Raw genomic sequence first — 25,962 nt, forward strand, 5'->3', positions numbered from 1 at the left:
AAGAATAAAGGTGTTGCACAGCAGGCAGACTGCTGTTATGTTGCAGGGTTTGCTTCATGTTTTAGGGTTTCTCTGTTACGATAACTGCTGTCACAGTTAAGCAGTTATTTCCATTGGACTTGACTTCCAGGGGCTTACAGATTTGTCATATGTTGGCTGTACAGTGTGGGTTGGGATGCTGAGGACCGAGTTGTCTTACGCTGCTAAAGAGTCTCTTCCTCTTTGATATTTGGATATGCAGCAATGTTTTTCTGAATATCTGGTCTTGTAGTCTCTGAAGAAATCTCTATTTTGTGTAACAGAGTTGTCTGCAGGTAAAAAATCATCTGCTTATCCTACTTTTTATAGGCAGTACCCACCGTGTTATGTAATAAATTGGCATATAACTAGATTGATACATTTGCGGAAACTTGTGAGAAGATTTTCTGGAGTGCCAGTCCACTTTTTTAGCATATCCTCAGCACCAGCTGGCAGCTCTTTTCATTCCCTAGCAACTGGCTTGATTTCAGTACTGACTTGATGAGAAGAGGAATTGATGTTTTTAATGAAACCAAAGATCCTCCCTTATGTTTTTAGATCTCAACTTTTCTAGAGACAGTGGAGGTGTTGTGGCACAGCCCATCCATGGATTAACAATTTGTTCTTTTCTTGACCTTTCTGTGGTCTGCATATTCATAAAATCGTAGAATTGTTTGAATTGGAAGGGACCATTAAAGATAATCTACTCCAACTCCTCTGCAGCAAAGAGGGACGCCTACAGCTAAATCAGGTTGCTCAGAACCCCATTCAGCCTTACCTTCCGTTTCTCCGACATTGGGGCATCCACCACCTCTCTGGGCAGTGTGTTCCACTGCTTCATCATCCTTATTGCAATAAATGTCTTCCTTATATCCAACTAAATCTTCCCTCTATAGGTTTGAAAACAGTTTCCCTTGTCCTGTTGCAGCAGACTCTGCTGAAGACTCTGTCCCCTTCATTTTATGTGAGTACCTCTTTAGGTACTGAAAGCCTGCTATCAGGTCTCCCTGGAGCCTTCTCTTGTCCAGGCTGAACAGCCCCAGATCTCTCAGCCTATCCTCATAGGAGAGGTGCTCCATCCCTTGCATCATTTTTGTGGCCCAGCAGGTCTGTGTCTGTCCTGCACTGAGGTCTCCACACATCTGGATTCAGTACTCCAGGTGAGGCCTCACCAGCACAGAGCAGAGGGGCAGGATCACCTCTTGACATGCTGACCATGCTTCATTTGATGCAGCCCAAGGTATGGTTGGCTTTTTGGGCTGTGAGGGCACACTGTGGGCTCATGTCCAGCTTGCCTCTCACCAGGTCCTTTTTGGCAGGGCTTTGCTTCATTCTTACATCCTGTAGCTTGTGTTGATAGTGGGGATTGCTGAAAATGTTGTCACTGCCCCCTTCATCAAAGCAGAGTTTAATTGACATGTTCTGGAGAAGCTGTATGTTTTTAAGAGAGAACAGGAAAGCATCTGGCAATGGACTGCTGTGACTCTTCTGGATGGACGACTGCTTCAGTGGCTTTGGATTGCTGGGTTTGAATTAGAATCAGCGTATGAGAGAGTGACTAATTTTGCAATTATTTCTCTGGGTATTTGCAGCCAAGAGCAGTAACATATGCTTGAAAAAGTGCATTGCAGGAACAATGTCTACTACAATCTGGGTTTGCTTTTCTCAGAAGTGAGGCTTGCTACCTCACTGGCTGTCTACCATTCATTGTTGTACCTGGTTCCTGCTGAAAGGTTTCCCAAATGAGGTAAAAACCGATGCATCTTCACTTGTCTAGAGCTGTTCCATTGCTTCCTGGGACTTGTACTTTGGATAATCCTTTGGCAAACTTGTCAAGCTTGAGTGACTAAAACATGAAACAAAAATAAGATGTTTTGCCAGGAAACTTTTTGGTTTTGAATTTGGAGCAAGGCTATCTTTTCTTGAGAGCTGGTTAAGCACTATCTGAACAAAACACTGGTTGGAAGTCAGGTGGTACTGTTATCCACAGTTTTAGCTGTGATGTGGATTGTACTATTAACCTACCTTCCAGAGTACAAAGCTTATTGATTGGTGAGCTTATCATTGTTGGGACTTGCATGGCTAGTGTAATCTTCATTGCATACAGTACCTCCTTTTGGTCTTTGTTACTTGCTCAAGAAACTGGAAATTGAAAGTTGCTGAAAAGCAGCGTCTAAGAGTTTAGACCAAACTGAGATCTTATATAGAAGGGGTCATCAGGACTTGACTGTTGAGCTGGTTAGGTAAGCTACTAGCATTTGCCTTAAGTTGTAGTAGCTTTGATTTAATAAAAATATCAGGTTATGGCTCTGTTGGATTGAAGATTTTTAATCTTCTCTATTCTTGTTCATCTCTTTAGTCTATTTCTAGATACAGAGCTGTAGCAGTCTGTGACAGTACTAGTTACTTACCAAGTGGATGCAGTCAGCAGGACACAGGAGCCTACTTAGGTTTCAGTTTTGTACGAGGAGAGAAGATCTGTTAGTGACTGAAGTCTAGCACTGGCAGTAGATTCATTAACATGCACCCGCTCTTTTGCAGATTCAGAATCTGAAAAATCATTAAGTGGGTTTGAAACTACAACAGCGTACTCACTAGAAGACAGCATGGATTCCAAAGATACAATAACTTCAAGCATGTCTGAAGAAAAGGTTTGTGGCAGTGGAGAGTCGATGTCTAACGGAATCAAAAAACACAGGTAGGATATTGCCTGTTCTTAAGGTATTATAGCATATATGAAAGGAGAGTGAAAGACCTCCAGGATCTCTGAAAAACATAATTTGTGGAAAACTTCTAAAACTTTGCTAGGGATGATTGAGAAGTCGTTATTCTAAGACTTTATGAAGAGAGTGTGTTTCCAAGCCTAGTGTTTTACTTTGTAGCTTATTCTTTGTTGATCTAGTCTGAATAAGTAAAAATAAAATATCATGTGCTATGCAAAAAATGAATAGATCTTATTGAGGTGCGTGTGGACTTTAATTCCTTCGTGCATCTTTAATGATCTATGCCTCTTATTGCTGCTTTAATTTCCAGTCACTCGATCCTTCTGTTGGTATTAGGAATGAATGAAAAATATTTCTAGCCTGTTATCAGAAACTTAAATGTGAACAAAGGGAGTCTTATTCTAAAAGTCTCATCTATGTTTTATGTGCTTATTTTGTGTTGTCAAATGATCCATTTTTGTTTGTTTCCTTGCCTGTAAAGGAGGACAATAGGTCTAGAGTTAATGAGCTGTAATAGACACCATGATTCTCAAGTTTCAGCGGAGGGCAATATAGTGTTTGTGCTGCAGATGAAGTCAAGCTTCAGTATGTTTCAAAAAGATTAATTTGGAAGCGTTTTGAACCTGCCAAACGATGATGAGGACACCAGATCTCTGTAAAAAACAGGGAATTAAAATTTAATTTTAGAGAAACAAAGACGTGCTTTAATTACTTGGTATCGTAAGCAGTTAAACTGCATGACTGCTGAAGCATGTGGGAATGTCAGAGACTTGGTGTCTCAAGGTTCAACCTCTGAATCTACGTCCCTCTTGTACCAGGCAGGCTAAGGCATATGAGGTCTTGGGTGGAGTAACAGGGTGGTTGGGAAAGATAACGTAAAGCAGCTGACTGAGCATACTGCTTTCTGCTGTTGTGTTGTTAGGGTGTTGTTTATGGCCCTGATTAGGTGCCTTTCCTAGTCAGAAGAGGCATTCTGGGGTGGGGAAGCACCAGGTGAACTTGGACTATTGTATTGCACTCACTGCCTTTGAAAGTGTGAGGAGGAAGGAGGCAATTCATGATCAACATAAAAACAGTGCATGTTGACATGCATTTTCTGAGGAGTTTTAAGAGCCATCTCGCAGGATAGAAGTTGTACAGTGTTTCTTGCCTTGTTTCTGAGGCTTGTGGTGACTGTGGTATTTGTCCTGGTAAGGCTTGCTGTGTCTGCCTGCAGTTCTGAATCCAGGACTGTCACCTAGCTGGAGTTTGTGGCTCCAATTTGTGCCTGTTTTGGTTTAGGAGTCAATTTACAGTTCATTTGGTCAAATATGCATCATCTGTGATGCCTCCTTAGCTACTTTGTGACATGCAGGGTGAAGAGAGCAGAATGTTTTGCCAGCATCTGCTTCCAATGTTTTACATTTAACTCTTTTTATTTAACTTCCTTTTGTTAACTGCTTGGAAGCAAGTTGCTTGGAGGCTTGATAAGAATCTTTTGCCTTGTACTTTCCAGTAGTTCGTCAGATGAATAGAGGAGCTGCAGCTGCATTTGAGTTGCATGTACAAGTACCCAGCACTGCTTATCTGTCTGTATAAATACAACTGTTTTCCTACCTTCATACAGAGAACTTGAGCTGTAGTCCACCTCTCTCTGCTTGAGTGGCGTGGGCTTTGTGCAGGGAGTTGGAAGCTGCTTTTTCTTGATTGGCTGTTGTTTAGGAGATGTAGGAATAAATCCATTGGATTCATAGAATTATAGAATGGCTTAAGTTGGAAGGGACCTCAAAGCCCACCCAGTCCCACCCTGTGCCATGGGTAGGGCTGCCCCCCAGCAGCTCAGCTGCCCAGGGCCCCATCCAACCTGGCTGTGAGTACCTCCAGGGATGGGGCACCACAGCTTCTATGGGCAGCTGTGCCAGCGCCTCACCAACCTCTGAGTGAAGAATTTCTTCCTAACTTCTAATCTAAATTTCACTCTTTTAGTTTGAAGCCACTCCCCCTTGTCCTGTCACTGTGAGACCATGTAAAGGTCCCTCTCCTGCTTGTAAGCTCCCTTCAAGCACTGGAAGGAACTTCAAAGAAGTAACCATGTTAGGATGTGCAGATGGATGAAACCTTTGCTTTTTGGATGTATTGCTAAGGGTGCTGTTGGTGGCAGTTACAACCTCACTTTCATCAGACTATTTAGCTTTTAAACTTTCTAGGTGAGTAATAGCCAATGAAACTTAAAATGCCAAGGCCTAGCTCTGACTCACAATTTGCTATCTAGGTCAGGTCTTATCAGAATAGCTTGCATGCTACTGATTGGTCATAGAGTGTCCGCGGTAGTGTTGATGATGTGCTTTGTAGCTTTAGATTGATTTGGGAATGGACTGCATAGTTTTTGAAGACTTCATGGGAGAGAGTTTGAGTGGTAGGAGTTTACTACTTTAAATAGCTTGGAATAATTAAAGAAAAAAAAAGAAATATCTCGAAGAAATTAATCTAAGCCAAGCATAAAAAACAAACCAACAGCAACAACAAACAAAGAAACAGCCGAGCAACAAACACCCTCACACAGAAACGTTCTGTAGTACCCATCACTGTGTGACATCCATTTGTTACAGTTTCCCTCTCACTGCTGGGTTTCAACACTTAGTTTTCCCTTTGGGAAACCTTCCAGAACCTTTCATTTGTGTTTGTGCTCTGCTCTTTGCGAGCAGTCAGGTTGTTCAGTCAGGCTTGCATGAGGGCAAGCTGAACAGGCCTTGCTCACACCATATGTCTCCTTCCCAGCAAGATTCCTGTAGTAGTTAATCTGCTAAAGGTAATGCTTTGGACAAATACTTTTTATCTGTTCTACTGCAAAGAAATTCCTGCAGCTGTTTTTGTCGCTTGCAGCTAAAACTAACTTCCTGAGCTGTTTCTGAAACTGACATCTGGAAGGAAATTTTTGCATTCACAAACCTTTCCCTTAATCACAGGGACTGGGTCAAGGTTAGTAGGCCTCAAGTCTTGGCTGCCTGTCATTTTTGCACGTGTCCTTACTTGCCCCCAGAAGCTGACTTGGTGGATTAAAAGTGTTCTGTTGCTTCAGTACACGTGTGCTACAAGGAGGAAAGAGCTGAATATCACAAGCTTGCGCTGTTACACTCACTCATAGAAAGAAATGTGGACGAATGGCTTGAACTTGAACGCCAGCTTCCAAGCAGTTAAACAAATTGAGTGGATGACGTGTTCACTTCAACAAAAATGTGAATTGCATGAAGCACTAATGGTACATTAGTGTTTTATGTGCAGAAGGGCTTACTTAAAAATTATCTGCTCTACTACCCTCCTTCTTTATCAGATACACAGGGAGATTCAGTAAAGACTACAAACGAAAATACAACTGAATGCTTGGTGGACACTGTCCTCTCCTGGACATTTGTATCAAAGCATCCACAGAAGTGTTTTATACTTATTGTTATTCAAGATTCTCTGTTTCAATCCACGTACTGATATCTGTCATATAGGGAATGGATGATACTGGGTTGATTAATTAAAGCAAATCCTCCAGTCTACTTATGCTCTCTGCCACAGGCAGTTAGGCTGTTAACAAGTAAGAGGAAACATAATTTAGTACCTTAAGGAGTTCAGGCACAGGTTTGATTTTATTTTTTGATAGAGCTGAAGGATCAACTTTGGTAAAGGTGTTTTTGCAACAGGTAAGTATGGGTGGTGACACAGCATATAGGGCAGCGGAAACAAACAGCCTAGCTTGGCAGAATTGGCTAATCTTTGAAATTAAATAGCTGATGCAGCTTGAGTGAGCTGTATGTAATTCTTATCTAACGAGGATTTTCCTCAGTACCAGCTTCACAGTCCAAACACTTGATTTTAGTGTTGCTGTAGCCAAAGGGACTTGATCTCTTTCTCTACACTAATGGCTTAATAGTTGAGCTGGTCAGTAGCAGCATGAAAACCAAACAAAATCTCTACTTTATTTCACGTAATGCTGATAATTACAGACTGTGTTGCACAGACTAAATGTGTAAGACTCGTTCCTGAAGCTGTTTTTTCTGTTTGGGTTTTTGTTGGTGGCGGTTTTGTGGTTTCTTTCTTTCTACGGGTTGTTTATTTCCTGTGTTGTTGCTGTTGTGTTTTGTTTTTGTTTTGTTTTCCCTGAGAGATTGTTTTAATTTGGGGCAACAAGTGCTCTTTGTGGTCACTGTGCAGGTGATTAGTAAAGTAAACCAAATAAATAGCGGTGGTATTTTCATGTATTTATGTCCCGTATCTGTTTTCTCATAGTGAATGTACCTACAGTGTCTTTCATAAAGAGAGATTCTCTTCCGTTGCTTTTATACAAAATGAAGGGAATGTTTCAGAAAGTTTTTGGGAAAAAAAACGCAACAAACCAACATTGATTCGTGTGCAGGTGAAACAGTTCATAGGCTTCAAAGTAGGACCATTGTTTCCCCTTTGGTTGTAATTTTACATGTATTAATTTGGAGCAAATAAAACTAAAATGAAACAAAGTTTAGTTTAAATGAGCTTATGAACATTAAAACTTAAGTGAGATTGGTGAAATGATTGATGAATTGGTGAAAGCTCCCCAGCACTTTATATAACTTGGTAATGGTGGTTTGGCTTTACAGCGTGGTTTGGAAAACTTACTTTCCAAGATAAGTGTTTGGGTTTATCCATCATTGTTAGTAATGGAAAACTTATGTTACTAATTCTCTTATTTCCTTATTTTTTTCTACAGAACAAGCTTGCCATCTCCAATGTTCTCCAGAAATGACTTCAGTATTTGGAGTATCTTAAGAAAATGCATTGGAATGGTAAGTAATCAGAAAGCCGTGATAAATCATTTGATCATAGAATCACAGAATGGTTTGGGTTGGAAGGCACCTTTAAGATCACCTGGCTCCAACTCCCTGCTATAGGCAGGGACACCTCCCTCTAGACCAGGTTGCTCACAGCCCCAGCCAGCCTGGCCTTGAGTGCTTCTAGGGAGGGGTCAAATGTTACTATTGACAGAATCATAAAGCTGCTCAGGTTGGGAAAGACTTTCAAGATCAACAAGGCCAATCTCAACCTAACTATGCTACCCTAACTCTAACAACCCAGCATTTTACTGTTTCATTTGATGCCTAAATGAGAATGTGTTGGGGAGAAGAATTTGTTTGTAGGTTGTTGGTTTTTTTTACCCACTTCTGCTTTACTTTTGCAACTAGGTAAGGTTAAGACTTAAATTTAACCTTTAAAGTACTTTATGGTAGTAGGGTTGGGTTTTTTTATTTGTTTTTCCACTTTTAAGGATATATGTATATTTTATTTTTATTATTAATTCATTTATTTTACTTTGCTCTTCTCCCTGTCCCCTTCGTATTCCAACCTCCCCCCGTACTAGCAGTGTTACTGGCCAGATGGTGGGCAGATCAGAGGTTGGCTGATTGGCACATAATCTGCTTCCAGCTAAGGGTGAATTGGAAAGAGGTCTACTCTTCACTAGATCCTCCAATAGGCTGAAAGTACTTACTGATAAACTTACAGCATCCTGTAACGTTAGCCTACCAAAAGGCACTAGCATTTCGTTGCTGTTCTCTTCTTTGTCTCCTGCTTTACTTAGGAACAGCACACAACACCAAGCAGTGAGAAATGGAAATGATAGGGAATGCTGTGTCAGCAGACTCAGGTCTCCTGAATTGTTATGAAGCATTCGAGATTTGTCACAGTGGCTCTAGCAGAGAAATATTATATCCCTAAAACACAAAGAACTGATTGAAGGCTTGACTTGCATAATGTGTACAGGAAAAGAAGAATCCTGCTATTGTGATTAAGAACAGAGATGTTTATTCCATACGTTGTCAGTGGCCATACTGTGCTTTTACTTTGCTACTGAAGGCAGCTTGAAAACTGATACTTCTGTTACAGAACCTTCTTTATGTCAGAATACAAAATTCCTGTGTTTTTCCTGTGCTGCCACATCTCTCTGTCATCTCCTCCTCTCCCCAGCCTGCTCATATGCCTAAAGTAAAGATAATGTGTTTAAGGAATTAGGTGGCCTATATCTATTTTAAGAGTATATGTAACATAGTCATCAAAAGGGCCCTTAATACCGTATTGTTTAGTCTCACTTTCTTCACGTGTTTGTTAGTAGGAAGCTAGTCGTTAGATGTTTGGTTTTCTTTTCGTTGTAAAAGTAGCCTAATGTGTCAACACAGAAGGGCTTACCCAGCTTATGAGGGTTTTTTTTCTTTTCAGCATTAGCAGTGCCAGGTCAAGCACATTGCATTAGCGCTAAGAGCATCATTTAGTTTTGTAATAAGCCAATTAGGATTGGGTTACTTCTGGTCACTTTATGGTCAGTGGATCTAATAGCTTGGTTTTTAACACGAGTTTCATTTGTGCATCAGGAGTTGTCCAAGATCACAATGCCAGTTATATTCAACGAGCCACTGAGCTTCCTTCAGCGACTTACAGAATACATGGAGCACACATACCTCATCCACAAAGCCAGCTCTCTGTCTAGCACAACTGAGCGAATGCAGGTACGTATAAGAACTGCTGTTATCAGCTGCATGTCAGATTCTCTTACTTTTTTTAGACCCTTGTCTAGGGAAGTGTTTTGCTTTTCCTAAGGCTCACTTTTTTGAGCCTTTTGTTTAGAACCCCATTTATTTTCCTCCTTTGTAAATAGAACCTTCCTATGCTACTTGAGAAGAAACATTCTATAGTACTGCGACTGCTGTTATTGTTTGATAAAGACTAAAATCCAGGAGATTAACTGTGTACTCATTTTCTTTTGAACAGTGTGTTGCTGCATTTGCTGTGTCTGCTGTAGCCTCGCAGTGGGAACGCACAGGGAAGCCGTTCAACCCATTGCTTGGAGAGACGTATGAATTGATCAGGTAACAAACAGGGAGAGGATGCATTGAAGATCAGAAGGTGGTGTTTGATGTATGAATGAATGTTTGATTAGATCAGTGAGGTAACTTGCATGCTGCTCCTTGGCTTGCAAGACGCTGTCGGATCTCATAGCTGCCAGAGGTGTGTGCTCTGTGTTGGTGTTCAGCCATGTGTCCCTCTGGAATGAGAAAGCACTGAAATTTTTGTCTCAGGAAAATGTTATAAAAATTGCTAGTAAAGGCAAGTTTTTATCTCCTTTTTATTATATACAAACAGTGACTTTTTACTGAAACTTTCTTAATGAAAAGATATGTATTAGATGTTAGAGTTGTTGTGGTAATTATGAGTGTCCAAGATGCAAATAAGCAATACTAATCTACTATTCTGCAGCAGCATTTAGGGCAAATTCTCCTCTCAAACAAATGACTATTTGGCCTGTGATTATGCAGATGTTTAAGGAAGAGGTTACTGCGAAAAGTAAACTGATGGATTGATTCAGTTTGGTTTGTATTGCTACACCGTGACACACGGTGTTAGAACCGCCGCTTGCAACACTGGAGGGCCCGGGTTTGAATCCTGCCTGTGGCGCAAGTGGTAGAACTGCCGCTCTGCTACACTAGAGGGCTCGAATCCCGGGAGTTGGACTCGATGATCTCTAAGGTCCCTTCCAACTCGCACAATACTATGATACTATGATGATACTATGATTGTTGCATGATAGTCTCCAATTACTTAGAATGAGGTTGTTATGCCTATGAGTTGATCATTTTGTATTACCTTAGAGCTTTAACTAAGTTTTCTATTGAGTACAACAACTATACCTGAGTCCAGCTGTCTGTTTCACTTGGAGAAAAGGGCTGCAGCTTCATTGTACTTTAGGTGCATGCTTTCTCATCTTTATTTTGTATCTTCAGAACACTGAGTTTTAGAAACTTTCTTTTGCAGAGATGATCTTGGATTTAGACTTCTTTCAGAGCAAGTTAGCCATCATCCACCAATCAGTGCTTTCTATGCTGAAGGTTTGAATAATGATTTTGTGTTTCATGGATCCATTTATCCTAAACTCAAATTCTGGGGCAAGAGTGTGGAAGCAGAACCAAAAGGCACCATGACTTTGGAGCTTCTTGAGTAAGTTGATGAATTATAATTGCATAGGTACCATGGCCACATCTGTGATGATTAGTGGGTGTTAGAAGTCTCATGGCTTAGGAATGGGAATGTCTGATGCTCACATCTTGATGTCTGATGGCAGATTGCTTTGTGGGGTGGAGGGAATGAAGTAATGAAAGCAATTGATGTCATTTGGCTTAATAATCTGTGTGGTAATAGAGGTAATAGATGGTTCTTACATCTGTGTTCTGCAGGTGCCTGGACATCCAGTCCAAGACTAGCACACTTGAGTCCTTTTCGCTTTCCTAACATCATTCAGCATCCACAGGGACTGCACTGACGTTGCTGTTTTAAGGAATTGATAAAATCAGTAGCAATAGGTTAATAAAATTCCTACTTTGCCTGGCTTATTGCCATGCCCATTTTAAGACTTGATGTGGGAGGTAGAAGATAGCTTGTTGCAGCAGTGACATTCAGTACAGAGAGACACTTATGGGTTGTTTTTTGCCTCCCTCCCTTAGACACAACGAAGCCTACACATGGACAAATCCTACTTGCTGTGTGCATAACATTATCGTGGGCAAACTTTGGATTGAGCAGTATGGAAACGTGGAAATAACTAACCACAAGTAAGTTAAGAATGTGGGAGATTTCACTTGCTGTGAGTTGAAAAAAGGAAAGTCATCGGCAAGTAATTAGTGCCCTCTTGTTCTGTCTGTAGAACTGGTGAGAAATGCGCGTTGAGTTTCAAGCCCTGTGGCCTGTTTGGGAAGGAGCTGCATAAAGTTGAAGGCTACATTCAGGACAAAAGGTAACAAATTCATTCCTAATAGGACACCAATTGCTGCCCTTTGTTTCTAGCAGTCATGCCAAGGGCATGAACTTGAAAGAGAGCGGGTTAGGAGTTGTGTAACACCAATAATGCAGTTTGAAGAATTGCTCTCAAAAAAAGTTTCTCATTCAATTATTTTTGTCTGTAATGAAATGAATCTCTTTTAGCTCCGTTGCAAACACAGCCTTTTCTTATTTTCTGACAGCAAAAAGAAACTTTGTGCGCTGTACGGGAAGTGGACGGAGTGTTTGTACAGTGTTGACCCAGCTACTTTTGAAGCTTACAAAAAAAATGACAAGAAAAACACAGAAGAGAAGAAAAGCAGTAAACAGGTATTAGTCCTTTAAGGGGCTGGTGCATCTTCATAAGCATCACGGGCCAATTCAGTGTTTTGGTGGTACTTAAGAGCATTAAGATTACTTTTCACTTATTCTGTCTTTCCGGGTGGGATATAAAAACAGATTGGATGGATATTAGCATTAAGGGATAAAATGCTTCTGCTCTCAAGGATTTGTATTCAAGTTTCCCAGACCTTGGAGTTACCTCACTACAGGGTTGTTCATTATCTGCCTCTTTTGACCAAATCATGTGGAGGAAATTGCGTATTTGTTGGTTGGATCATGGTTCTGATTGTGTGCAATAATTATTACATTTTAGTAGGAGGATTTGGACTTCTAGAGGTAGAATAGGCTGGCTTCTCATCTTGACCCCATTTTTCAGCTTTTCCAAAGGATGTTTATACTTTTACAGTGCTGTTCCAATCACAGTGAGGTTTTTTTTTCCCTCGGAGTTGTATTAATTTTCTTTTGGGAGAAAAAATTAAAGCGTTCTTAATTGTTACAGATTTCTGTATGCTTTTTATTTGAGGTGAACGGCGATGTTGGCAACGTACAGTGTGATGAAGAATAACCCTTCATAGCTGCTTAAAACAGGGATTGATCCCCTTTGATGACTGAAGCCAGACTTTGTTGTTGGTTTTGGTGTTGCTCGTTTTAATGTAAAAACAAGAGTGAGAACAGTTCTTCCTGTGCAGATTCGGATTGTTGCTGTGTCTGAGGTTGCTCCTGTGCCTGTCAGCAGGAGAGAGCTAAAGCACAGGGGATTACTGTTTCTCCTTGAGTCTGACCCAGTGAGCTCTAGGGAGAAAGGAGCAAAGAAAAACATAGCCAGTGTCTTTGTTCAGTCGCAGCTTCGCGTGTTCCAACAAAGCTTAAGATGACCTTTGCTTTTCATATCAAAATGAAGCACTCTGTTGTAACTTGAGCTTTATATGTGTTGTTCTGACTCTAGTAAAGCGCCCTGTTTGTTTTTTTTACTAATTTAACAGAACCCCATTTCTGTATTTAAAAAGAAAAAAAAAAAAGCATTGTAATGCACACCACGAAGCTTAGTCTCCTTTGAATGTGTGTCCCCACTGCCCCCTTGTGTTCAAGGAGTTGGCACTGCTGATGATAGTTGAGTTTCTAGGTGATCCACTTCTCGTGCGTGTCTGGATGCGGCTTCTCCCTTCATGGTAATTAAGCAGTCACTCGGTCAGGAAAGCACGTTGCCTTCCAAATTCCTTCTAGATGGAATTTTCAGATTTTTTTTTCTCTTCTGGTTGTTTTCCTGCTATTCTTTTTATTGGTTCTGAAGTAGACGTGCTTCTGTCTGTCTTTAGAGGATCTGTGGGGATGCAAGTCCTTTTTCAAAGGGACCCAGGATTCCCTCTCAAAGCCCTTTGATTTTTGTAGGGTTAGAACTACTGGAAATATGATTTTTGCCTAGTAATATGGCACTGGCACAGCTGCCCAAGTGGATGCCCCATCCCTGGAGAAGGTGCTCAAGGCCAGGTTGGATGGGGCCCTGGGCAGCCGAGCTATCCGGTGGCAGCCCTACCTATGGCAGAAGGTTGGAAATGGGTGTGCTTTTATGGCCCCTTCTAACCCAAACCATTCCCTGGTTCTACGGTGCTAGATAAGTTGTCTTGTATGTAAAAGTGATATTTTAACAGCATTATGATAAGAGTAGTCCCTTGGGTTAGACTGAGGTAATTCTATTCTGAATGAACTAGTCTTTTTAAATCAAGGTGGAGTATTTCAGGCAGATACTTCAGTGCAAACATATGGAAGAAAACGATGTAGCACAACAGCAGCTGTACTCATGTATGCCTGGTTACAGAATGATCGAGTAGTTCTGAGTACAAAATACTCACCATTGTGTGCAGGAGCACATGAAAATCCTTTAAAGGACAGGACAGGTTGCTAGCACAGCTCAGGCATCGTCCACTGAAAGCCTTGTTTAGCTTCTGAACCTGGTGTGTGTGTGTAGCTCTGTGCTTTGCAATCTGTTTGTTAAAACAGCACTGTAACCAAGTGCTCTGCAGGGAAACAAGATCCTTAATGCTACCTAACATGCTTAGGCATGTAACACATGAATCATCTCAGAGCGCCGTTGAGTCCGGTCTGGGTACTGGATTTTTTCTGTACTACCACATCAGTGTATGACACAACTGTCAGAGAGCAAAGCTTATTAGCAGCAGGATTAAAGCTGTTGGTGTGTAGCCAGAGTATTTAAAGCATTAGCGGCCTTTAAGTTCAGCTCTGTGCTCCAGTGATCTCTGAAATGTGCTGCTGCTGCTTTTAGCTGTGATAGTGACCTGAAGAGTATTATTCATCACCTAGTAGGCTTTAATTCAGTACTGTGGTGTAATCTCAGGTGGCTGGATTAATGTCATTACATACAGAAGTGTTTGTGGTTAAATGGGACGTCCTTCTGGTAGAGAAACTTACATTTCTTAACACATAAATATCCAGATCTTATCTGCAAAGAAATCGATGTGAGAAAGTTCTGGTACCCTTGGCTTGGGAAGGAGTACGTAGTCTATTTGTAAATGCTGCTATCCTTCTCATTGAGCGTCTTTGAAAGTTTGTTGCTGACATTATTTCCTTGACCAAAATGAAATGTTACATAATCCCTTTTCTTTCTGTGCTGTTTTCAGGTGAGCAACACTGAGGAACCCGATGAGATGCCATTGCCAGATTCTGAGAGCGTGTATGTTATTCCTGGAAGTATTTTACTGTGGAAGATAACTCCAAGACCTCCAAATTCAGCACAGGTCAGCCATGCTTCTGCTTACTGAAAAGTGTGTCTTTTATCCTGTTATTCTGCCTGGTCAACACAAAACAAATCCATTTGTCCTCTCTTTCTTAGTGGGTCTGGGTTTGCCTGTTCGCTGCAACAGCCTTCCCCACAGGCAGTTACTTAGTCGAATTTCTCTACAGCGTTGAAAGCTTTGTGCAGCCAGTGGTGCTTCCCCACTTCTCTGCACTCCGTTTCCAACACAGAGGCAAGCAGCTTTGTAAGAAAAAAACCTCTTCTGAAAGGCTTCCTTAGCAGGCAGACACTCTCTAGGAGATGCTTGCAAAGCCTGTTCAGCATAGGCTGCTGTGTGAAGGGCCATGAAGCCAGTGGGGAAGAGAATGAGACGTGTTCCTGTACGAAAATAGACTTGGAACAAGTAAAGGTGCCCTCTGTAGGTTAATCAAAGGGGAAATCTCTCTTCGGAGACAGGGAAAATACCAGTAGGACTGGAAAAAGAAGATAAGAGAGAAATAGTGCACTGAGTAATTGGATGCTGTCCTGGTTAAACAGAAGCACCAGGGATCAGCTACATTCTTCCTGACAGTGCAGTTTTGCTGGTATCTTGAGTATTCTTATCTCGAGTGACTAAATAATAAAAAAGCACTTGGGTGTTTGTTTTTAGACAGCTGCTCTGTTGTATATTAAGACTTGCAGCCAGAGGCTTTGTGAGAAAGTCACCTTTTTCTCTTTCACCTTTTCAGATGTACAATTTCACTAGCTTTGCTATGGCTTTGAATGAATTGGACAAAGAAATGGAAAGCGTCATTCCCAAAACTGACTGCCGGCTACGACCAGATATCAGAGCCATGGAAAATGGAGAAATAGGTAATCTGATTTCTTGTTAAAACTGAAGGACCAGGGAAAAAATGAAATGAATTCAACTTCTGAGTTGTTAGATGAACTGTTAGAATAAGTAGCTGCCCATAAAGATACAAGATGGTATTTAATCCTTGTACGGCTTCTAGTAAAAGTTACGTCACCTCTTTCTACTTCATGTATTTCATGGCTGCCTTTAACAGTGCTGTGTTTTAGAGTGGTGACCAAAGCTGTGTTGGTAACACACCCATTTTAGCTGCTGCTGAACAAGGAGGTATTCCATGCCATACAAGGAGGTATTCCAGTGACAGGACAAGGGGAAATGGCCTCAAGTTGCACCAGGGCAAGTTTAGGTTGGATATTAGGAAGCACTTCTTTACAGAAAGGGTAGTTAGGTACTGGAATAGGCTCCCCAGGGAGGTGGTTGAATCGCCATCCCTGGATGTGTTTAAGAGCCGCTTGGATGTGGTGCTCAGGGATATGATTTAGCAGAGAGTTTTTAGAGATGGGGTACTGGTTAGGCTGCGGTTGGACTTGATGATCTTTAAGGTCTTTTCCAACCTGGGTAATTCTATGATTCTATGCTGTTAACATGTTCAACAGTAAAATTTCGACTAGGAGGATGTTTTTCCATTAGCAGCTGTTGCTCAAAGGCTGGCTGGGCATAGGTGATACTGGTGGGTGGTGATGAGTGATTGCCTTTGCATTGCTTTTTCTTCCCCTTCACTTGGTTAACTGACTTTAATTCCAACAGCTTTTGCTCTTTAATTCTCTCTTCCATCCTGGACTGAAGTGAATGAGTGGCTTAGCTCCTAGCCAGGAATGCACCACACCACCTGCCCACTTATGTCCTCCTGTACAAGCTAGAATCCTAAACCTTATGCTGTTCTGTGCTCTCTTTAGCTTTAGAACCTTTGCTATGCTCTGTGGTCCAGCTCTATAGCTGGATAGTAAGAGGAGAGTCTTGGAGCATCAGAAGTATTTGTGATCTTGCCAGCTTCTGTTTTCATCAACCAAAGCAAAAAGAATATTTAGAGTGACAATTCTGAGTAATGCAGTCAATGCTACTTAAGCTGGGACGTCAGTGACAGATGTGTATGATGCAGAAACATTCCTCACTGGGAATCTGAACACTTTTGTTGTCTTAGGATTGTGAATTAGAAATGCATTATGAGATTCGTATGCTTTTTAGAAACTTCAGAGAGATTGTTACTGTAGGTGCCACAGAGTCTTAAGTGTCTTTTAGTCTCCTGACATGTGACTTGGTGTTAAATACTCGATTGTGGTTTGGAACAACCTCCCCCAGCCCTTTTTTGCCTCCTCTTGAAAGCAACGTGGCTACACTTGTAGACTAAAAGCACGGGGCGTTTTGGTTTTTATGCCTTACTGAGTGATTGGGGTAAGTCATGAAACCTCTGAATCAGTTTCACCTACATAAATAGCACAATAACTGTGACTACTTCTGATAAGCAGTCAGAGATTTGGTATGAAGAACAGTGACACAGGTGTACTACCGCACAGTTGTACTTTAGTGGGTTGTCTTCCTCAGAAGAAGCTAACTGCTGCTTAGAGGCTTATATGTGTGTATATACGTATAATACATAAAAAAAGAGCAGGTGAGTGAATTCCCACACTAACTCTCTTGACTGTAGGATTGTTCTGTAGCCAGTGGGATGGATGTAGTTGGTTCACAGCATCCCCAGTAACTTCCATGTCTAAATTCAAGGTGCAGTAACTATGCCTTTAGCAACAGGTCATGTTCCTTCGCTGTACTAACAGCATGAAGTTGATGTAGCAGATAGACCCATAACAGGCAGTGCTATTAGCCAGTAGGGTAACCAGGAACAGCTGAGTCTTTCAGGTGTTATCTGATTTGCTTCTTTTTGAGCTCTTTGTGAGGATTCAGATATGAAGGAGGTCACCCTTCACATAATCTGTTTTTCACTCTTCCTCAAGATGTTCTGAAGGGAAAACAAAACTGCCCTTTCTGCCAAGTGGAAGCTTGCCTTGGGCTGTGACCCATGCTAGCTTATTGCTCCAACAACAAAAGAATAAGGATTGATGATTCATGGTTTGGAAATGAATATTCCAACCCCTCCGTCGCTCTGCTCTTAGGCTGAAACAGATGCACTTCTGTGTTATGTAGAATGCTTTTTGAAGGGATAACATATTAATATGCTGGGTCAGATGGATTAATGACCATGTATTTTTACCCCTGTGTTTTCATTCCTTCCAGATCTGGCTAGTGAGGAGAAGAAGAGGCTAGAAGAAAAGCAAAGGACTGCCCGCAAAAATCGTTCCAAGTCAGAGGAAGACTGGAAGACAAGGTCAGTGTGCCTGCATGCCTATGGGTGTATTGGTATGAAAGTGTTGAACATTCAGGTTACCTGCAGGCCCACGCTGGTGGTGTGCAGTGCCAGTGGGAAGCTGACATCTCAGTATTGGTGGTGCTGCCATGATATATACAGACTGGGTCTGTGCAAACTGCAGCATCCAGAATCAGATGTAGTCTTTGTTCCTTTCTCCTCAGTGCTTGTGCACCCATGTTCATATGCTAAGTGTTAAAAGCTCATTGCCATCTCCAAGTGTGTAAAAGATTCTGCTGCTGATGGCTGCTTGTGAGGACAGTTGTTGCTGGTGATTAATGTGTAATACCTCAAATATGTATGCTCGGCCAAAGCGAGGAATAAACAACTCCTGCAGTGAACTCGATGGCATATTGCCCACAGCTTCTCAGATCAGTTGCTGGGTGCTGGCAACACTGTGCTCCTGCAGCATACAGGTTTTCTGGTTATTTCTTTTAAAGGGGGTGAAATGGCTCCATCAGCTCACTCTCCGCGTCATTTCTTCCTTTCCAAGACTGTTACTAACTATAAAAGTTAGAGGAGTTAAGGGAGAAGTTAGCTTACAAGGCAGCTGCCACTTGTTTCTTCAAAAGGGAAGTCAAGTGGGAGCTGTCAGGTGCAGCTGGCTCAGTAGAAGTCTTAAAACCACAATCAAATGAATCAAAACCAGGCAAAGCCTATTCAAATTTATAGCAAGAGATTGGTGGCCACTTCACAGGGGAGGAAAAACAAAAAGTAAACTCCTCTACAAGTAAGCAAACTTCATCTCTTCCCTACTAATCAACTGCTAATGCACCCAAACACCGTGGATTAGAAGCCTTCAAAATGTCTGTTTGTAACTATAAATCACTTGTGTTTGTGTTTGTTTTTTTTGCAAATGAAGTCACCCATCAGCCCAGAGTCCCAGGTTTGGTCATGTCTGACTGTTTTTCCTATGCCTGCTTTCCTGCAGTGTTTGGGTTTGTTTGTCCTGAAATTGGTGCAAAACAGTGTTCTTTTGTAATGCTTCTGAGTAGATGTGTGAGCTGGGACGCATACTGGGCCTGCACACACACCAGTTACTTCAGAGCAGCTGACACACACCAAGTGGAGGTTACATGGTAGTAAACCACGTGTGGCACAAGGGGTATCATAGTATCATAGTATCATAGTATCGTGCGAGTTGGAAGGGACCTTAGAGATCATCGAGTCCAACTCCCGGGTTTCGAGCCCTCTGTGTAGCGAAGCGGCACTTCTACTCCTGCGCCACAGGGGGGATTCGAACCCGGGCCCTCCAGTGCCGCAGGCAGCAGCTTAAACCACTGCGCCACTGGGGTGAGGGATTTCCACTGATTTCTGTTAGTTTAATCAGGGCAGAAGCGCCACGCAGGTGTTTGTTCATTTTACCACTGTGATGGCATTACACAAGGCATTATGTCCTACGTGCATCTCAGATCTTTTGGATCTAGCCAGAGCCTCCTACTGACCTCCCTGCCCTCTAGTATGGCACCGTAATGCTGGTTGCCTGTGAGCTTTTGCTCTTTAAAGTCAGTTGGTTGTAATCATAAGATCATTAAGGCTGGAAGTCTGCTAAGATCTAGTCCAACCATCAGCCCATCCGCGCTGGGCCCGCTAACCTGTGTCTCAAGTGCCACATCCACACGCTTCTTGGTGCTCAAATCAGCCCAGGGGCAGTGACTGCACCACCTCCCTGGGCAGTCTGTGCCACTGCAGCACTGCTCTTTCTGAGAAGAAATTTCTCCTCACATCCGACTTGAACCTCCCTCAGAGCAACTTGAGGCCAATCCCTCTTGTCCTATTGCTGTTACCTGGGAGAGAAGAGGCCAACCCCCCATCTCACCACAACCTCCTTTCAGGCAGTTGTAGAGCATTAAGGCCTCCCCTGAGCCTCTTCTCCAGTCTGAACCATCCCGCTTCCCTTAAGACTTGTGCTCCAGACCCTTCATAGATTCATTGCCCTCGTTTGATCCTAATGTATTTTCATTTCTGCTCTGAAAAGCAGAAAACCTAGAAAGGGAGAGCGAGTTAAAACACGCACATGCATGATTTACATCAGTGAGTGTGCTTGCTGCAGTGAGGCATACAAAGCAAGATCTGGCCATTATGGCCACTGGAGAGCTGAAAGGAAGCACTGGAACATTTATTAACCACAGGAGCTGCTCGTAAGCTGCCTGGTGCTGCCAACACAGCATGGCGAAACATAGCAAGAACTTTAACTACTGCTTGTCCTCTGGGGTCTGCTGTTGTGAGGCCGAAGATTGAGCAAGCCCCTAACAGCATTATATAACATAATGCTCAGTTATGCTGTGTGATGCAACTGCCAGCATTCTAGCCTTGTGAGGTGACACCCTCCATTGCTGACAGCCCCTCATCTCCCCAGACTGCTGTGTGTGTATGTGCACGGCTTTCCTATAAGGAAGAAGAAGAGGGGAAGAAACCAGTGTGTGCACGAGTTCAGTGTGTCCATCAGCAGCCAGTGTTGAAGCTGGCATGTAACTTGGTGCAGCTGGATCAGCTTTCTGGGCACTCACATTGGCCCTCAGCACTAACAGTGGGATGCAGCACCGTGGTGCTATAGTAAACCACAACTTTTCCTGCAGTCTGGGGGTGATGTTTCACCTACACTGAGGGTTGTTCTGAGTTCACATGTTACAAAAGAAGGTTTTGAGACGCTGGGGGAAATCTAGATACTGGGGAAATGGCGTTCTTCTGTTTTCAGGACTGCAGTGCTTGTGGTGTTCACATGGCTTGAAGAGACTGTTGTTATTTCTGCATGCCAAAACGATGGTTCACAACTGCTTTGAAGTGTAACTGTAGCTGTCCTTTGCTGTGAGGGTCTTGACTGCTCCAAAAGGACAAAATGCTGGTGTCAGTAATGTCACCTGGGAGCCACTGAAGTGCTGTGGGAACGGGGAAATCTGGCTCCTGAAAACAACTTTAAATATACTTCAGATTTTAAAGCAAGAGGGCTCCTGCAGTCATGGTAATTACTTGGAACAACAACAGGATGCAGCAAAGCAGTTCTGAACTACAGCAATGTATGGATAGCTTTGGTAACGTGCTGCGTGTTTCCTTACAGATGGTTCCACCAAGGCCCCAATCCCCACACCGGCACACAGGACTGGCTCTATTCTGGCAACTACTGGGACAGAAACTACTTTAACTTGCCCGATATTTATTAAAACGCAATAAGAAGCCTGTGGCTGCTACAAATAAGTCTTAATCTGTTTTAATGTTTTCCCTCATTTTACTTACCTCCTGAAAGAACTAACATGTTATCCAACAGAATATTACGCATCTCCGCAGTAAATCTGGCGGTACGTGACTGCGGTCCCTTAGGTAGGGGATTCACTTTTGTGGCTGGCAGTGGGTCTTATGTGGACAGAGTCAGCAAGTCGCCACCACGTACAGCTGCCTGGTTTGCTGAATACACCTATATTAGGTTGTGGTGTATGAGGAACGGAACACCTTGGCTGTTCTGTGAATACCTTCTTTCGTAGATAACATTGGCACGAGCGAAACTGGTTTTATTTATTCTGACACGGGAACGTCTAAAAGCACACAAAGTCATCGCAATATTCTGTTCTTAAAGCAAAGCAGGGCGTGTCACTTTTGTACAGAGGCAATTTTTCATAAAGCAACTTTTCTTTTACTGAAGTAACTCCCTTCAATCCTGAGCTCTGGTCACACATCCCAGAAGCGCGCCCGTCTCTGGAGCCTCCCTGCAGTTGTTGAAGCTGGTAACATTACTCAGAGGTATTTATTCCATATTTTGTGCAGTGTGTTTTGAATTTCGCTCTCCTGTTTTGCTACCAGCCTTATGGTTTAAGGAATTAAGAGCCATTTAAACACCTATGGATTGGATTTCAACTGCACACTAATAACAGGTTTGAAAAGAATCTGTTCAATGCACTATCAAATCTGGTGCCCAGCACCAATGCAAACAGGCAAGAAGTGGATCAGTCCAGGAACCCGGTGGGACTGTCTGCACAGCACAGGCTGCCTGGGAGGGAGCCTTGTGCATCTCAGAGGTAGGAAGGCACTTGAGCGAGGCCTCCCATGCACAGCTGCTTTTCCCCCTTTCAGTGGGGTGCGTTCAATCTTAGAGTGTAAGTTTATACTGAACTGTGTACAGAGCTTCTAGAGGGCGAGCTGCTCCTTGTACAATATTTTAACTGCTGTCTGGAGGTCAGTGTTAATTGAATAATTTAATTGCTACTAAATAAAGGCTTCAAAACTTCTTGCATCTAGTCTATGATGGTGTTTGACAGCGGTGACCCTTTCTAAGCAGGCCTCCCTGAGTTGCTGCAGTCAGGCTGGACAGTGTGCTTCAGTGACCTCTTTTCCTCTCAGTAGGAACAGTCTGCCACCAGGAGCTGGGGCAGAGCATTCATCTCGAGTGTGCAGCGAGACCACGGCTCAAGCCTTGAACGTGGACTCGTGGAACAGCTACAAAGGCAGTGAGATGCTTTCTGGTTTTATTCTGTGTGCAATTAGAATTACACAGGTAGGGCAGCTGTATTGGAGACGTCTGCACAGATGAGGAGAAATGCTTTTTTTTTGGCTGTACTTTGCTTAGTTCTTACGGTGAGGGCAAAAAATTGGATACCTCATCACTTCTTCACTGTGCTCAGCATTCCTTCAAGTCTTACCCTCAAAATTGCCCAGCTGTAAAGTGATCCTGAGAGCTGCGCTGTGTCAGTTCTTCAGCGTGTCATCCAGAATGTGACATTCCAATCTAGGAAAAAACAAAGCATTTAGTTCCTGCCTTCCCCAGAAGATTTAAGAAGGAAACCTCTACTCAACAGCAGGTTTTCTTTTGCTTCGAGGCATATTTTGTTTCCTCAGGACTGGGGCTACACAGCGAGCCTCCTAACAACTTCATCTTGCTGTGCAAAGACACAGTTGGGAATAGATTTACAGTCCTGTATGTTATTAACAGGAGAGCTCTCAAAAAAGGAAAAGTGGAACATTTTCCCTCTTGCTTTCTTCTTGCATTGCACAAATTGAAGCAGGTGCTTATGGTAGATTTTTGACCTCATCTCAAATAAGTTAGACAAGAGAGGGTCCAAAGATTAGAAAATGGTGGCAGTTGTCCCGCTCTGCTTGATGCCATGGCTACAACAATGAAAAGGCAAGAAGGCTAATAGCAGAAACAGTGAATTCCAGTCATACTGCAAGTCTTCATATAGCTGCACTTGGCAAAAGGAAGCATGTTAGAGAAGAAATCAGGGATAGCAAAGTAGATTTGTACATGGCTGCCAGAGCTGCAGCCTAGAAAAGCAAAGTTACTTATGGTCAAGAGTTTCTGCTGAGCAACCATTTGAGGACTCACCCATTTGACTTGTATTTCTGAAACCGGGTCTGTCAAAGTCCCCCCAAAGCATTTCTTGTTAATCAGCCAATATTTTTCATTTACAGTCTGCCTAAGCTCAGTTTTCTCCTACACCATTCTTTCTGTTACCTCACAACTGTGCTGGGACATGGCTTGGATGGACTCCACAGAACCAGGACACCTGGGACAGTGGGGAGCTCCACCCCCTGAAGTGTTTCTCCACCTGGGCAAGGGCTGAGCTGGGCACATTAGCACAGAGCAGAGCTGCTGGTGAGTGCTCCACCAGGACACTTGAGCACCAAATTTCTTCATGGCTTCAAACCAATTGGCCCCCTTGGCCCACCTGCAGAAACTCACCAGGCTCACCAAGACAGCACAGGCAACCACCACCATTTTTTTCAATAGCAAACCTTGTACATTAGTGCTGGAACATGAGATCATCATTCAAGAAAGTCATCAAAACTAGATCTTGCAGCTGCTGCATCTTTAGCAGCAGTACATGTATTACATCTCAGGATGCCAGTATCCATTTCAGAAATACACCTTGTTTTGAGCAAATCTATTAGAATCATAGAATCACAAGGTTGGAAAGGACCTACAGAATCATCTAGTCCAACCGTATTGGGGATCAAGAGCCCCCTTCCCATCACTCTTATCTGTATTTACCCACGGGAATGCAGGATCTTGCTCAGAGCTAGTCCCATTTCTTGACAGATTGCAGAGAGCTCTCACACACGTGCACTGGGGCCAAGCAGATGGCATGGATACAGCAGTTTCTTAGAAGCCATCTCCACCCAGTGTTGCACTGATGAAGGTGCTTTTCCATTCAATGAAGCTGAAGGGTTGGGAAGATGACAAGGGCCCAGGCTTTCTTACCTGATGCAAAAAGTTTGCTCAGTTGATTCCATCGATGCTACGGTTCCCATTTGCTCAGGCTGGAACATTGCATCATTAGCAGCCAGGCATGGGAGCGGGCCTACATTAAATGACAGCTGTATAGAAGAAAGAGCTTGTCCATCAAAGGTAATGATTATTTGACCTGGAAACTGCTGTATGCAGGAAGGAACCTCTGCATTCATTATCAGTTTATCAGTGGTTGAGGTGGCCTCAGCTGCGCTACAGGAAGGTGCAGCCTGCAACTCCTCTTTAGAAGGAGGTGGTTGTGGTAGAAGAGGTGAGAGTCCTTCCTGCAAGAGGACCGAGGAAAGCTGATTTGTATCAGTTGTTAAGACAAGGACCTGGTTGTCTGAGGGTCCTAATTCTCCACTCGTGGAGGACCAAGGCTGCACTCCTAGTTGTGACTTCGAAGCCTCTGAAACAGCAGAAACATCTTCCTGAATAGTCTGTGCAGTGGTTGCCACATCCCTCACAAGACAAACAGAACTACTGCTATCCTCCGCATTGGAAGGGAGCTGTTCAGGGTCAGAAGGCACATGCTCAAGTTCAGGAGATGAACCTTCATCAGGTCCAGTGGAGTGTTTGCTTTCTGGAATGGAACTTGTTGGTGATGAGCACGGAGTTGTTTCTGAAGACTTCACTTCACACGGCTCCAGAAGTTGGTCTTCCCCTCTGTCAGTAACTGATTCCTTTCTCTGGGACTCAGTAGAAGGCAAAGCCTCGTTATTATTTGATGTCTTCTCTTCCAGTTCCACATTTGAAGTTTCTGCACAGTAAAAAAAAATAATGAAAAGGCAGAAAACAAACATGTAATACCCACAACGGCAATGCATTAGCAAATGTTTCTACTTAAATAAAAACTGATTTCAATCTAGTCAGTCAGATGTTCTACAGCACAGTTACGAGGCTTCCCAAGAGGAACTTTGTTGCTTCCTATTACGAAGGGGAAAGAAAACTCAGAAAGCACTGGTACTGCTTCAAAACCACAGGCTCCTTAACCATATCCCTGATCCTGCAGTGGTGGCTGTCCTCACACACTGCACAGAGCTCACGTGCCTCTTTCACAGGCTTATATACAGTTGAGATGTACATAATCATCACCTGAAAATACCCTAGAAGAACAGACAGTTATCTTACCCTGCTTGAGATCAAATTTTTCAACCACTTCTGTGAAAGCCAAATTTGGATTCTCTGAAAACAAACAGAAGCACAGATTAAGCTGGAGTTAAGGTAAGCACTCAAAGAGCTCACGCTGCTCAGATAAGGAGCGGTACAAACAAACCTTTTTGGAAGTCGATGAACTGTTGGAAATAGGAAGCTAAAAATCCAGCAATATCTTCTGGTTTCTGATTTATGACAGCACTGTTCACACCCTCCAGCAAAGTCTTGAGGCAGCTCAGAACATTGTCTGGAGGCTCCATTGTCAAGCACTGAGGCTGGCTCACAGCTTCTCATCTGCAGCAAGAGAATGCCCAAGCTGAGCACCTGCCCATCCCTGTAGGATTCCAGCAGCACCATGGCAGCAGCCCAGGCCACCACAAACTCTTTTCCAGTACTTCCCAATGCTGATTTCCTTTGAAGGCCCCAATCATCATCTCCCCTCACTCTGTCTTTAAATGTAACAGGAAGTCTGAATGGCCATTGAGTTAGGAAACCATAACAGTAATTTAAAAAAATAATAACCCTTTTCAAAAACAGACAAAAAATCCAACAAAAACCAAACCACCACCACTAAAAGAACATCTCTTCTTCCCCCCATGATGTGACAAAAGACAAACTTACCTTAAAGCAAGGGTTTCCAGGGCACAGCTGCCATCCCCATACCACCCTGGTACCTGCTCCCGTTGCTGCCTCCCCTGCCCAGGGCTGAGCAGAGCGTGATGTCACAGTTCCCATGCATCATAC

General features: G+C 42.9%; 2 protein-coding genes across 9 annotated transcripts in view; one reads left to right on the top strand and one right to left on the bottom strand.

Moving 5' to 3' along the window:
• Window positions 1–22,070, top strand: part of OSBPL1A (oxysterol binding protein like 1A) — a 73,315-nt gene extending 51,245 nt beyond the window's left edge. For all 8 annotated transcript variants that reach the window (XM_072330638.1, XM_072330639.1, XM_072330641.1 and 5 more), the window contains 12 exons: window positions 2,560–2,716; window positions 7,453–7,528; window positions 9,107–9,241; window positions 9,504–9,601; window positions 10,545–10,727; window positions 11,231–11,338; window positions 11,431–11,520; window positions 11,747–11,873; window positions 14,522–14,638; window positions 15,366–15,489; window positions 17,717–17,807; window positions 20,905–22,070. In XM_072330638.1, the coding sequence (XP_072186739.1) occupies window positions 2,560–2,716; window positions 7,453–7,528; window positions 9,107–9,241; window positions 9,504–9,601; window positions 10,545–10,727; window positions 11,231–11,338; window positions 11,431–11,520; window positions 11,747–11,873; window positions 14,522–14,638; window positions 15,366–15,489; window positions 17,717–17,807; window positions 20,905–21,007 (1,409 nt within the window). In that variant the 3' untranslated portion in view covers window positions 21,008–22,070. The remainder of the gene's footprint in view (window positions 1–2,559; window positions 2,717–7,452; window positions 7,529–9,106; window positions 9,242–9,503; window positions 9,602–10,544; window positions 10,728–11,230; window positions 11,339–11,430; window positions 11,521–11,746; window positions 11,874–14,521; window positions 14,639–15,365; window positions 15,490–17,716; window positions 17,808–20,904) is intronic.
• Window positions 22,057–25,962, bottom strand: CABYR (calcium binding tyrosine phosphorylation regulated). Its single transcript, XM_072330646.1, has 5 exons — window positions 25,840–25,962; window positions 25,340–25,512; window positions 25,195–25,248; window positions 24,037–24,823; window positions 22,057–22,563 (listed from the first exon to the last, which is right to left on the bottom strand). The coding sequence occupies exons 2-5, from the start codon at window positions 25,476–25,478 to the stop codon at window positions 22,524–22,526; spliced, it is 1,020 nt and encodes a 339-aa protein (XP_072186747.1). The 5' UTR covers window positions 25,479–25,512; window positions 25,840–25,962; the 3' UTR covers window positions 22,057–22,523.

This window comes from Excalfactoria chinensis, chromosome 2 (genome assembly GCF_039878825.1).
Source record: "Excalfactoria chinensis isolate bCotChi1 chromosome 2, bCotChi1.hap2, whole genome shotgun sequence".
NCBI lineage: Eukaryota > Metazoa > Chordata > Aves > Galliformes > Phasianidae > Excalfactoria > Excalfactoria chinensis.

Excerpts from the sequence above, each read along its gene's own strand:
- CABYR (XM_072330646.1), bottom strand. The coding sequence starts at position 25,478 with ATGGAGCCTCCAGACAATGTTCTGAGCTGCCTCAAGACTTTGCTGGAG. Across the intron at positions 25,249-25,339 it reads GTTCATCGACTTCCAAAAAG|AGAATCCAAATTTGGCTTTC; the intron begins GTTTGTTTGTAC and ends GTTTGTTTTCAG. Across the intron at positions 24,824-25,194 it reads AAAATTTGATCTCAAGCAGG|AAACTTCAAATGTGGAACTG; the intron begins GTAAGATAACTG and ends TTTACTGTGCAG.